The following is a 14,448-nucleotide window of genomic DNA, read 5'->3' on the forward strand; positions in this document are numbered from 1 at the left end:
CCAGACAGAAGTCACCCCTCAGTAAAAGGAACATAACAGCCAGCTTGGATTTTGCCAAAAGGCACCTAAATGACTCACAGACCATGAGAAACAAGATTATCAGGTCTGATACAACCAAGATTGAACTTTTTGGCCTGAATGCCAGGTGTCACATCTGGAGCAGTTGCGTAAAGTACTCAAGTAAAAATACTTTAAACACCGAAAAGCAGTCATTATATTTTGAATGCTTAGCAGGACAGGAAAATTGCCAAATTCATGCAATTATCAAGAGAACATCCATGGTCATCCCTATTGCCTCTGATCTGGCGGACTCACTAAACACAAATGCTTTGTTTGTAAATTATGTAAGAGTGTGCCCCTGGCGATCTGTAAATAAAAAAACATGAAAATGGTGCCGTCTGGTTTGGTTAATATAAGGATTTTGAAAAGATTTACACTTTTTCAATACTAAAGTATATTTTAGCAGTTACATTTACTTTTGATACTTAAGTATATTTAAAACCAAATACTTTTAGACTTCTACTCAAGTAGTATTTTACTGGGTGACTTTCACTTTTACTTGAGTAATTGTCTATTAAGGTATCTTTACTTTTACTCAAGTATGACAATTGGGTACTTTTTCCACCACTGGTCTGGAGGAAACATGCACCATCCCTACGGTGAAGCATGGTGGGGGCAGAATCATGCTGTGGGGATATTTTTCAGCAGAAGGGACTGGGAGACTAGTCAGGAATGAGGGAAATATAAACGGGGCAAAGTACAGAGATCCTTGATGTAAACCTGCTCCAGAGAGCTCAGGACCGAAGGTTCACCTTCCAACAGGACAACGACCCTAAGCACACAGCCAAGATAATGCAGGAGTAGCTTTGGGACAAGTCTCTGAATGTCCTTGATCGGCCCAGCCAGAGACTGGACTTGAACCCAATCAAACATCTCTAGAGAGACCTGAAAATAACTGTGCAGCAACGCTCCCCATCCAACCTGACAGAGCTTGAGAGGATCTGCAGAGAGGAATGTGAGAAACTCCAAAAATACAGGTGTGCCAAGCTTGCAGCATCATAAAGGGTCTGAATACTTATGTAAATGTGATATTTAATTTTTTATTTTTGTTACAAATAAATTAGCAAACATTTCTATAAACATGTTTTTTCTTCGTCATTATGGGGTATTGTGTGTAGATTGATGAGGAAAAAGACAATTTAATCCATTTTAGAATAAGGCTGTACCGGAACGAATTGTGAAAAGTCAAGAGGTCTGAATACTTTCCGAAGGCACTGTATGTATATCCATAAAAATGTTAAAAACCGATTCATGATTTCGACTAGCTGAGAAACGCTGCCCACCTGTCTCTCTCGTCCCGACTCGAAATTGACTATTGGAAGAATGTTGCAAATGTTGGAGAGACAGACAGCAAGGTTTATAAAAATCTCCGCTGTTGAAAACTAAATGTTAGTCTAAAAGAAATGTGAGATAATTTCTAGATGCTTTTCATAGTGGAGATCAAGTTGATAAAGTGCCTGACTGGGCTGATGAGACAGTGGATTGCGCAGTCAGATGGAACAGAGTACATAGGCATTTTAACGTCATAGATTTAGCCGGTAGAAACTTGTGGAATAGACACCGCCTGGAATGCGGTTTTAACCAATCAGCATTCAGGATTAGACCCAACCGTTGTATAAATGAATAAAGATTAAATTATGCATTCAAAGACATTCAATAAGTCAATGTAGTGATTTTTACATAGTCAAAAGACTTTTGGAATTAGGGTGTGCCCCATTCAAGTTACAGGGGGCAGTAGGGGGCATTGCACACACGCGCACACACACATACACCCCACACACACTTTGATTCATATATTGATTCATATTATCCGTCTGAGACTAGCTACTAGTCTCCCTGGTCTACTGGTCTACAGACAGAGAAATATAATTACTAGAACAGACATTCCCATTGAAGTACATTTTCTGTGATGGGTGGACTGGTGGCCATAGCGGGTGTAGCTACCCATAAGAGTAAAGCAGGACGTTGTTCTATTTTTATGGGTCTAGGTCTATACCAGGGAGGCACAGCTCTGACTTAGTTTATACTGTAGCAGGCTGTTCCCACACACACAATCTAGCCACAGTGTCAACCAATACCCCAGTGGATAGAGTCACACAGTGTGAGTGTAAAAGTGTGTGTTTTGCTTGAATAGAACTGTAACGTTTATGCTAGTGAGTTAATGTGTCTGTATTCTAAAGTGTATGCCGGGGAACATGTACTCTATGCGTATGTGTGGGTGTCTACTTATGTGTGCGTCTTTGTCTTAGTGTAAGTGTGTGCGGCACTAGGGAATAGAGCCGGTGTTGACTGGCGTGTTCAGAGTGGATGTGACAGAAGCTCAGTGCTGAACACTCTACGTGCCCCTGTCTTTCTCCCAGCTCGCAAGCCTGTGAAAATCACTAAGACCCCTGATTCCCATTCAGTTTGTGTCACAGCAGCCATTGTGTGAGCCCGGCCATGGACAGCCTAGTACAGCAAATTAGAGTCGTGCCCAGCTGTCTAAATACAACTCAGCTAGTCGCTCCTACAGCCTCTCACCAGGTCTCCGCAAGCAAGGCCTGGACCAGGCCAGTACACTCACCACCAGTACAAGTAACTCCAACATTTAACCAACTCAGATACAACAAGTTTGTAGCTCCTACAGCCTGTTACCAGGCCTTGACCAGTACACCCATCAGCAGAACATGTAGTGGTTCCAACTCCAACGTTTAACCAACTCGTACATAATTTCAAAGAAGCGTTTACCTGCATTTACCACACAAATCATACATAAAATACAGGTGTGTTAGCAAGAGTGTGTTTTGTCGCAATTGTAAGATTTTTTTGAGGTGTCGAGAGGTCAGACATCTAGTTATTGTGGAAATCAAGGAGAGAGATCAAAGTCAGTATGTGTGTGTGTGAGGACTGAGCACCTTTTCTGGACTTATGAAATATCAAAATTTCTGGTTGGAGTGTCAGCACACCTCTACTCACACTTTTCATGATGCCAACAGGGTCATGTTCATTTGGCACCAAATGGGAAAAAAAACACACTGAAAGAGGGAGGGGCTACCTGGACTTAACAAATGGTAATTTTCATTGTTTGTTGGGTGGGTATCTATAAGGGTAGTGGGGGGAGGGGACCAGGAGAGCAGGTATCTGACTAGTGGCAATTCAGGGTCTGAATACTTGTGGAAATGTGATATTTCAGTTTATTTATTATTATATATTTGCAAACATTTCTTAAAAACCTGTTTTTGCTATGTCATTATGGGGTATTGTGTATAGATTGATGAGGATTTTTTTTGTACAATCCATTTTAGAATAAGGCTGTAAGATAACAAAAAATGTGGAAAAAGTGAAGGGTTCTGAATACTTTCCAAATGCACTGTATATTCTGTATTCATTAGTAGCTGTGTGCTAGCGCCAGGGGCTATGCTGTAATGTAAGTCTGTAATCATTACTAATTTATGACTGAGCTCTTCATCCTTCCACATTCTAGGGATGTCTCCAGTCCCCTCTCACCAGTCGCTCCCCCTGCTACTATAGACTGATTAAAGAGGAGGCCTTCTGAATGGGCACTTCATCAATGAACAGGTGTGTGTGTGTATGTGTGCACATGCATGCATGTGTGCGTGTGTGAGTACATGTGTATGCATTTGTGTGTATTCTCTTTACATGTCTGTGCATACATGCCTGTGTGCGTGTGTGTCTTGTCTATCTTGGCTCACAAAGCATATTTGAGCACCTGTGCACACTCACTTTACTGCACGGCTCACTGTTATTGTGCTCTTCTGCTTTACAAGGAAGCAGTAAATGTGTCACTTTTCTGTTAAAGGATATCATTGGGAATCTGGCTGCCTTTGTGGCATCTGTGCCCTTACACTGCCACATTCCAGAATACACAAAACAGCCTGGCCATCTAGCTAAACCTCTCTGACTCTCATTGACAAGCATGACTTACATTTTGTGAGCAGATGTGAAGATGGAATATTGCTGTAATGTGTTGTGGCGGGATAAACAGTATTTACAACATAGGCCTGCGATGGCAACACACCTGAATGGGAGTGAGCGTAATAAGGCTCATCAAGCTGGCACACAATTAGGTCAGTGTGCCGACATCTCAGCAGGGTGGGTATAGGGCGGGGTGTGTATGAGTTTGTATGTGTGTGCATCTGTACTGAGTACATGCATGTGCACGCACACACACGTGTTTCTTTAATTTAATTTCACCTTTATTTAAACAGGCAGGCCAGATGAGAAAAAGTTCTTATTTACTGTAACCTGGTCAATATAGAGCAAAGCAGTGCGACACAAATAACACAGAGTTACACAAGGGATAAACAAACGTACAGTCAATAACACAATAGAAAAGTCTATATACAGTGTGTGCAAATGTAGTAAGATTAAGGAGGTAAGGCAATAAATAGGCCATTGTGGCGAAATAATTACAATTTAGCAATTAAACACTGGAGTAATAGATGTACAGAAGATGAATGTGCAACTAGAGATACTGGGGTGCAAAGGAGCAAAAAAAATAATAACAGTATGGGCATGAGGTAGTTGAGTGGGCTACTTACAGATGGGCTATGTACTGGTGCAATGATCGGAAAGCTGCTCAGATAGCTGATGCTTAGATTTTTGCAATTCGTTCCAGTCATTGGCAGCAGAGAACTGGAAAGAAAGGCGGCCAAAGTAAGTGTTGGCTTTGGGGATGACCAGTGAAATATACCTGCTGGAGCGCATGCTACGGGTGGGTGTTGCTATGGGGACCAGTGAGCTGAGATAAGGCGAGGCTTTACCTAGCAAAGACTTATAGATGACCTGGAGCCAGTGGGTTTGGCAATGAAAATGAAGTGAGGGCCAGCCAAAGAGAGCACACAGGTCCCAGAGGTGGGTAGTATATGGGGCTTTGGTGACAAAATGGATGTCACTGTGATAGACTACATCCAATTTGCTGAGTAGAGTGTTGGAGGCTATTTTGTAAATTATATCGTCGAAGTCAAGGATCGTTAGGATAGTCAGTTTTACAAGGGTATGTTTAGCAGCATGAGTGAAGGAGGCTTTGTTGCGAAATAGGAAGCCAATTCTAGATTTAATTTTGGATTGGAGATGCTTAATGTGAGTCTGGAAGGAGAGTTTGCAGTCTAACCAGACACCTAGGAATTTGTAGTTGTCCAAATATTCTAAGTCAGAACCGTCCAGAGGAGTTATGCTAGTCGGGTGGGCGGGAGCGGGCAACAATCGGTTGAAGAGCATGCATTTAGTTTTACTTGCATTTAAGAGAAGTTGGAGGCCATGGAAGGAGTGTTGTATGGCATTGAAACTTGTCTGGGGGTTTGTTAACACAGTGTCTAAAGATGGGCCAGAAGAATACAGAATGGTGTTGTCTGCGTAGAGGTCGATCAGAGAATCACCAGCAGCAAGAGCGACATCCATTGATGTATACTGAGAAAAAAGTTGAGAATTGAACCCTGTGGCACCCCCACAGAGACTGCCAGAGGTCCGGACAACGTGCCCTCCAATTTGACACACTGAACTCTATCTGAGAAGTAGTTGGTGAACCAAGCGAGGCAGTCATTTGGGAAACCAAGACTGTTGAGTCTGCCGATGAGAATGTGGTGACTGACAGTCGAAAGCCTTGGCCAGGTAGATGAATACGGATGCACAGTATTGTCTTTTATCAATGGCGGTTATGATATCGTTTTAGGACCCCGAGTGTGGCTGACGTGCACCCATGACCAGCTCGGAAACAAGATTGCATAGCGGAGAAGGCACGGTGGGATTCGAAATGGTTGGCGATCTGTTTGTTAACTCGGCTTTCGAAGACTTTGGTCTGGAGTCAACCAAGGGCTATATTTGTTCTTAGTTCTACATTTTTTGAATGGGGCATGCTTATTTAAGATGGCAAGCAAAGCACTTTTAAAGAATAACCAGACATCCTCTACTGACGGAATGAGGTCAATATCCTTCCAGGATACCCGGGCCAGGTCGATTAGAAAGGCCTGCTTGCTAAAGTGTTTTAGGGAGCGTTTGACAGTGATGAGGGGTGGTTGTTTGACCGCAAACCCATTATGGACACAGGTAATGAGGCTGTGATCGCTGAGATCCTGGTTGAAGACAGCAGAGGTGTATTTAAAGGGCAGGTTGGTCAGGATGACATATATGAGGGTGCCAGTGTTTACAGATTTAGGGTTGTACCTAGTAGGTTCCATGATAATTTGTGTGAGATTAAGGGCATCAAGCTAAGATTGTAGGATGGCCAGGGTGTTAAGCATATCCCAGTTTTGGTCACCTAACAGTACAAACTCTGAAGATAAATGGGGGGAAATGAATTCACATATGGTGTCCAGGGCACAGCTGGGGGCTGAGGGGGGTCTATAACAAGCGGCAACAGTGAGAGACTTATTTCTGGAAAGGTGAATTTTTAAAAGTAGAAGCTCGAACTGTTTGGGCACAGACCTGGATAACATGACAGAACTCTGCAGGCTATTCCTACAGTAGTTTGAAACTACACCCCCTTTGGCAGTTCTATCTTGGCGGAAAACGTTGAAGTTGGGGATGGAAATTTCTGAATTTTTGGTGACCTTCCTAAGCCAGGATTCAGACACGGCAAGGACATCAGGGTTGGCGGAGTGTGCTAAAGCAGTGAACAAAACAAACTTAGGGAGGAGGCTTCTGATGTTAACATGCATGAAACCAAGGCTTTTACGGTTACAGAAGTCAACAAATGATAGTGCTTGGGGAATGGGAGTGGAACTGGGGGCTACAGTGCTAGGGTTAACCTCTACATCACCAGAGGAATAGAGAAGGAGTAGGATAAGGGTACGGCTAAAAGCTATAAGAACTGGTTGTCTAGTGCGTTGGGGACAGAGAATAAAAGGAGCAGATTTCTGGGCATGGTAGAATAGATTCAAGGCATAATGTACAGACAAGGGTATGGTAGGATGTGAGTGCAGTGGAGGTAAACCTAGGCGATGAGATACGATGAGAGAGGTTTCGTCTCCGGAGGCACAATTAAGCCAGGTGAGGTCTCCGCATGTGTGTGGGGTGGGACGAAAGAGCTGTCTAAGGCATTTTGAGCGGGACTGAAGGCTCTACAGTGAAATAAAACAGTAAAAACTAGCCAAGACAGCAGTAGACAAGGCTTATTGACATTAGAAAGAGGCATAAAGCAATCAACAACGGGTAAATGGCGATGAATGGCCAGAGCGGGTCAGTTAGGTGCATACAGGACCTGAGTTCAAGGCTGGGGCCAACAGGTAAACAAAATGAGGTACCGTGTTATTGAAACAGTCCAGTGGGGCATTAGCTGTGCAGCCAAGTGATCATAGGGTCAAAAGAGCAGCAATAGGTGAGTCAGAGTTCTGTTGGGTAGTCACAGGGTTCAGAACAGCTAGCGGGCCGGGGCTAGTAGATCGTTCTTCGGTGACATCGTAACAGAATAGCCTGTTGAGACCACAACGGGCGATAACGTCTTCTGTCCAGTCGTGATGGATCAGCGGGGCTCCATGTCGACGATAAAGGGTCCAGGCCAATGTGTGTGTGTGTGCAGTGAGGAATATCCCCTCATGTTATGGAACACCACTAATCCCATTAGCTGTGTCTCACTATAAGCCTCTTTTCTCCATTAACACACTCACTGGGCAGCGTTTTACCACTCTCTACCCCAGAAACACACTGGGACCAGTTGTGAACCGTTTCAGGAAACTAGGCATATTAGGTTTTATTAGCTCATGTTTTACAGGTGTTTTTCCCTGGACTCTGTCTGTGTGGGGTTTTCGTGGCTATTGCTGTAGTCCGGTGTCCTGTTGTTTTTTGAGCTAGTTAAAATAAACACCCATTGCTTTGGAACTTGTTTCTCCTGCACCTGACTCCACACCCACATCTCCTTGGGGAGATCTGGCACTCTCCACTTTCTGGAGGACCGATTTCAGTGGAATTCGAATATGAGAGCTAAGGAGATGGAGAAAACACCTGTCTCCAGATTACATCTTCAAACTAAGGGCAAACACAGGAGATGTGTCCATCTATGATGTATACGGGTAAGAAAGTCATTTCATTTCAAGTTAAAGTGTACTGTTAGCTAGCTAACGTTAGATGGCTGGCTCGCTAGCTAACGTTATGTGATCTTATTATTCGTATCTCAGAGCCATATGCTTAGCTAGCTAACATTGAACCTGGTTGGTTAGCTAACTGCAGATTCATGCAGGGTAGTAACGTCATGAATTGAGATTATGGTTGATTGTCTAGCTAGCTAGCTACATGTCTGAACAAAAGACTCCCCTATGCAAGTAATCATTTCGGGTGCGTTTGTAAATTCAGTCTGGCCATAAACTCCGATTTAAGAGCACTCTCATGTGTGCGAGAGCGCAGAATAACTGATGAATTTACGAACGCTCAACACCAGTTGAATATGGCTGTTGTCAGTAAACGTTGCAAAAAAGAGTAATTAAAATTGTTGCCAGCAGCACAATTACAGTCACCAAAGCACTGGATAACATGAAAACAGCCTAACCAGCTCTGCTAGGGTGAGTAATTTTCAGTGAGATGTTCTCTCATTTGTGTCTGGAAGTAGCTAGCTTGGGTGCATGACTGATATTTTTTTTTACAAAAATGTATTATTATTATTATGAACAAAACAAATACAAAAACAGAAATATACAAACAAGAGTACATAAAGCTAACAGACAGGGTTATATCGAGACATCGAGATACATTTTTAATTTGTCTATTTTTTTTATGGTATGTATTCCTTTTTTATTTTTACACTTACTGATAATTTAAATGTTTTATTTAAATTCTCTTTTATTTTATTTGAACCTTTATTTAACTAGGCAAGTCAGTTAAGAACAAATTCTTATTTACAATGACGGCCAAACCCTAACACGGACGACGCTGGGCCAATTGTGCGCCGCCCTACGGGGCTCCCAATCACGGCCGGTTGTGATACAGCCTGGAATCAAACCAGGGTCTATAATGACACCTCTAGCACTGAGATGCAGTGCCTTAGACCACTGCGCCACTCGGGAGCCCAATGTGAAGAGGTGTTTGTTCTCCGCCCACTTCATTTTATGGATAAAGAATCTGCCATGAAAAATAAAAAATTAACAAATTAACAAGGAAATTAACAAGGAAAGTTAAATCAGGGTCCATATAATTTGGATCAAAATAAAACATAATATCAGCCTTTCAAATTAACAATAATATTAGTTACTTTTAAAAGAAAATCTTCTAACTCACCCCACAATCTTCTGACATAAGAACAGTCCCAAAATAAATGGTCAAGAGTCTCTGGGTCACAACCACACAGTGGCGACCCGTCATCCCCACATTTTTAAATTGTATTTCATTTGGAATACAAATTTAGGTGGGGCTGGCCTTTTTTTCCATGTTATTTCAGAATTAATACGTGTCACATATCAGTTTGCAAACCATATATATCATTGAGTTAATAAAGCAGCATACAGACATGGTCTCTTTTTTTGTTTTCTTGAGTAAGGCAGCTCCAAAATGCAGGTGTTTCAGCCTCGTGCTTTCTGTGTTGGTGGGGCAAGCCAGCAGAAAATACAGAGTGTTGCGCTGTGATTGGGTCAGTGTCACTCATGGGGCCACTACATCGCCGTCAAGTCTAATGGGCGAGCTAGAAAATTCTAGTCAATTGGGTGCTGCCATAGAGTTACATTAGAAGTGACAATCCAAGAAGGCCCAAGGTCATTGGCCACAGAAAACATTATGCCAAATCATGTTACATGTATAGTAGCTTTGATTGGACTGATCATGTCAAACTCATACTTTCAAGTATTAGCTAGCAGTCATCATCATGAATCAAGTCGACAATCTACTGGAAAATCCTTTTTAATCCTTGTCATATGAAGAGAAATAATGAAAATAAATTATAGATAAAACGTATCGGTGCTCATCAGCCATTGGACATAAATATTACACAACAAGTTGGCTATAGCAAATTAAACAATGAGTGGTTTGGAAGGAATCCGTGACAGTGGTTAATGTCAACTGCAAGCATTGCAAAGAAATCACTAGCCTGCTATTCAGTGGAGTGGCTGTGTGGTCCCAAATCTGGGATTAAGGGGTTCTTTTCCAAGTTTAAAATTATAAACATTCAACATTGGCCATGCTGTCAATGAAGCATGATTTGTGCCGCGCTCAAAACAACTGTTAACTCAGAACTGCGAAAACTTGACTTCAGTGAGTTCAAGACAATTGGAAATTAGGGAATAAACAACCTCTGACTGGGAAAATATGTTTTGAACGGTCATTAAACAAGGAATTGTAAATCCGGCCTCTTTCTAGAGCTACGACCTGAAGATCAATGACATCATCATGATTCGACCTTGTTTTTTCCGAGTTCACAGATATTTTGGAAGCACCATAAATCCAGAGAATGACAGAATTTGATGACAAAATTTGCCCACGAAGGAATGCCGCGTCACCTTCATGTACAAGTGAGCACAGCACAACAAGGTGAATCCAAAAATGTATTGTATGCTGCTGCATAAATGATGTAATATGCCAGGGAGATATGTATACTGTAGCTAAGAAAGTAACACTAAATGTATGTTGTGTAGTAAGATGTTAGTAGCTCATGTGCCTCACCCTATTAATTTGGTATATTTACCCCTCTTAATTTTGCCTACTGTTCTGACTTGGTGGTGCACATGTAGCTTATAACCTGTTTTAGAGAAATGTAATCATCAAATATTGTAAGAGCTTTCATTGTCTGTTTATATGCCCACTTTATTTATGCTACGGTTCTGACTTGGTGTACAGGGAGAGCACTGTAAGAACGGCCCATGTTCTGAATTCTGTCGCTGTACCTTTCAAAAGTGCTAAAACAAATACTTATATTGACTATGTCCGTCCTAGCTCGCACATTGTCTTAATCGAAATTACAGATTGCCGCTTATCCGCTAGTCATCTCCTTATGCCATAGTTTGTACATCTCAATTGTCATTAGAAACCACATTTGTTTAAGCAAGTCAGCCGTATCAGCTATGTTTTTTTTTAAGGCAGTAAATGAGGCTGAATGAACTGTTTCGCTGCTAGACAAGGCTCCGCTGATAGCCAGGTGTAGCAGTGGTAAGATGTTGGGACAGCTTTATGTTTGTGGGCACCGTTTGCTACAGTTATAGTACAATTAATGTATTGTTTAGTGTTGTGTTGTGTAGTGGCTTTGCTGGTATTTGCCCCACCAAGATTTACATGCTAAAATCGCCACTGCACCCACAAAATACACATTGGTTATCAATAGATATTTTGAATCTGTGTATAATAAAGGTCTTTACAGGGGTACTTGACTGCTGTTGTTAGTACAGAACTCAACCCTTAAAGAGATGAGTGGGGATAAAGCTTAAGAGGCTGTGAACAATGATGAATGGGTGTAGACAAAGAAAAGCTCTCCAGTGGTAGTACCAAAACATTCAAAGGCCATTTTCTCATAAGTGAGTATAGAAGTTGATCAACTTTCAAAGCAAAATTACTTTCCCATTGTTCCTCAAATGTGTGTATGATATACCATTTTGTAGCTCTGAGTCTCTACTGTTATCCAATGTAAAAAACACAATTTCAAATTTTGCTATTTTGACCCGTTCTGTCACATTTTAACACCCCACTTTGTTCTCTATCCCCCTCCCCCAAACCCAAGCCTCATACATAGCCCTGTTGGTCAGTGCCCAAAGCCCTCAGCCCAGACAATCTCAACATCTCGTAAATACTTCTCAATGTTCATATTATCATAGTCTACCCAATCTCTAGAGAGTGAAAGTCATTTTTAGGGAGGCTGAAGGTTACAATGTTTCCTTTATGAAGGCACATCCATACCAGCTTCAGCTCAAAATCTATGCTGAGATTCTCCAACCTTAGAAATCTACACTCTAAAACCATGAAACGTGAAACATATATTTAACCTACACATCTGTGTTTAAAATCTCCTAAGTGTTCAGATTTCAAACACTAGTGTTTACTTTCCCATCGTCTCTCATAGGCTGACCACACCGCTCGCGTTGCGAAATATATTTAGAAATCTATGTTATTCAACAAGCGTCTGCGTTGCCAAGGGCTAAAATAGAAATCAGTTATATTTCTGACGCAGATCACGCTGCAAGTCCTGCCTCTCCCATCTCCTCATTGGTTTATAGAAGCAGGTACCCACGTGCCATTTCCTCATTGGTTATACCCACGTGGGTGACTGAAAGACAAACGAGGCCAGTGGCGGTAATGCACCTAATTTATGAAAGTTGCCAATCGCAAAAGTCAAGAGAAGAAAAAGCCTGGAAGGAGAGATGACTAGAAACGATTCTGTTGACCGTTTTATGTGTGGATTTAATTGGTAGAGTAGAGGACCTTGTGTATTTCAGGTAAAATAACAACTCAATGTTTAAATCTCAGGACAAATTGGCTAGCAACAGCAAGCTAGCTAAATAGGACAAATTAGCTAGCAAGTGCAAGCTAACTAGCTAATTTGGCATAAATGTTTAATGCTTTTCGACCTGTCCCCAAATTAATATAATTGGTTCAGAGTTTGTTTTGATATTTTAACCTGCGTGTCGTGATCGCGTTTGGTGTGGGGGGACAAAATACATGTATGCACGATGGCACAGCGTGCAGCTGGTTTGGGTTTCTTGTCAGAGTGAAAAACAATTGTGTGGGAGGCTCATTATCATATTTCCCAGCATGCTTTGGTGCAGGTTGATTTTTAGAATAGATTGTTTTAATATTTGTTTCCTCATACAAATTGATTAATTGACCTTCCACTAAACAACAATCAATAACTTACATTTTTATCATAAACTAATCCAATCTGTCAGGTGTTGGACTTATTGCACCCATTACTGAGATGGTTATTCCAGTCTAGGTGGTTTAGGTAGTCTTGTTTATAATTTTTTTCTCCTTTAGCAGTCATTCTGAGGGCAAGTTGTGGGGGATAAAATATTCAAATTGTTGGATATCATCCTTCTGGCTGGATTGCAATAGGAATTACTAACCAGAGCATTGTGATTTGCAGGTCTGATGTGGCACATGAGCCAGGATTTTCAGACCAAAATCTGGAGGATAAATAGACCATAACTAAAGGCTTTTTTAAGTGTATAGTATGTGGTCATAAAGCACAATAGGAGTTGCAACAACCTTGTCTCTCACATTCACATGCTGGGAAAGGCATGCTGGGAAATATGAAAAACGGCTTTACACCCTTTAAAACCTAAACGCCTTGTGCTGAATAAACGTGTTCCTGTGTTTAAAAAGTGTTACAGTGAATAAACATGTTCTTGAGTTAACAATCTGAACACGGAGACCCATTTTCATTTTAGTTATGTGTTCAGATCCCTAAACACTTGTGTATGACCCTAATGGGTACTAAACATAATAGCCCCATATTATGTCAATTCATTCATTCAGGTCAGCTGCAGTAGAAAGCTTTTGTTTTACTATAATTATTTTGATAAGGTTGTGACACTTGGCTAATGGGACTATAAACACTACAGCTGTTTCATTCACATAAACCATACATCCAAACTGGTTACATACGGTTAGGGCTGGCATGACGGTTATGACGTCGAAGTTTGCTCTGAAAACACGTTGGCATTTCAATTGTGTGGACATTTCTGCCTCATCACTTCATTTACATACTTCAAGGATTGAGCACCCCTTCTGTGGTTTATGGCAATTCCTGGTTAGAATGTGTGGTGTGGGATGTCTATGTTGTGATTGGACGGTGTGTAGTGTATGTGTAAGGAGTCTTACCTGGGCTCCTTTAGCAGGGAAACACTGGCAGGTGGAGCAGTCCCGCCCCCCACAGAGTCCCTCCGGTTGGTCCCCCTGCAAGACACAAACACACAGTAACTGTCATGCAACACACAAACACACAGCCACTGTCAGACACATTACATTGGTCCACCTGCACAACACAAACATGCAGTCACTGTGATGATAGACACAAACACACAGCGACTGTTATTCACATTGCATTGGTCCCCCTACAAGACACAAACACACAGTTACTATCTGTCTTCTCTCCACTGGCCTATCGGTTCAATAAAATCACACACAAAAAGTAACTCCTCACCAGACAAAAATGACCTAGGCCTTTGCAGGGCTATCCATGAACTAACACATGGGGCTCTATTTCTGGCGTTAAGGCAGAGCAAATGTCAAATGCACACGTTGGCAATTTCGACTTGTAAAAATGGGCACTCTGCTATTTTCAATCCCTTGTGCCAGTGTTGGTAATTTACCTGTCTATCATCTGCTTGCTTGCACTGAGGTGCGAGGGTTGGAAATATCTAAGGTGTGTCCTTAAAACGTGCGCCAAAGTGCCAATTTCAGGCAGTGCAACTGTGGATATTTAAGACCAAATAAAAGCTGATCGAAAGCAGTAAGACAGTCGGTTATGGCACAGTAACCTTATCA

The 14,448-nt window shown here is 41.8% G+C and overlaps 1 protein-coding gene across 4 annotated transcripts in view; it reads right to left on the reverse strand.

Moving 5' to 3' along the window:
• Window positions 1-14,448, reverse strand: part of col4a4 (collagen, type IV, alpha 4) — a 142,751-nt gene that overhangs the window by 90,911 nt on the left and 37,392 nt on the right. For all 4 annotated transcript variants that reach the window (XM_024441954.2, XM_024441956.2, XM_024441955.2 and 1 more), the window contains exon 4: window positions 13,783-13,857. In XM_024441954.2, the coding sequence (XP_024297722.2) occupies window positions 13,783-13,857 (75 nt within the window). The remainder of the gene's footprint in view (window positions 1-13,782; window positions 13,858-14,448) is intronic.

This window comes from Oncorhynchus tshawytscha, linkage group LG13 (genome assembly GCF_018296145.1).
Source record: "Oncorhynchus tshawytscha isolate Ot180627B linkage group LG13, Otsh_v2.0, whole genome shotgun sequence".
Lineage (NCBI taxonomy): Eukaryota > Metazoa > Chordata > Actinopteri > Salmoniformes > Salmonidae > Oncorhynchus > Oncorhynchus tshawytscha.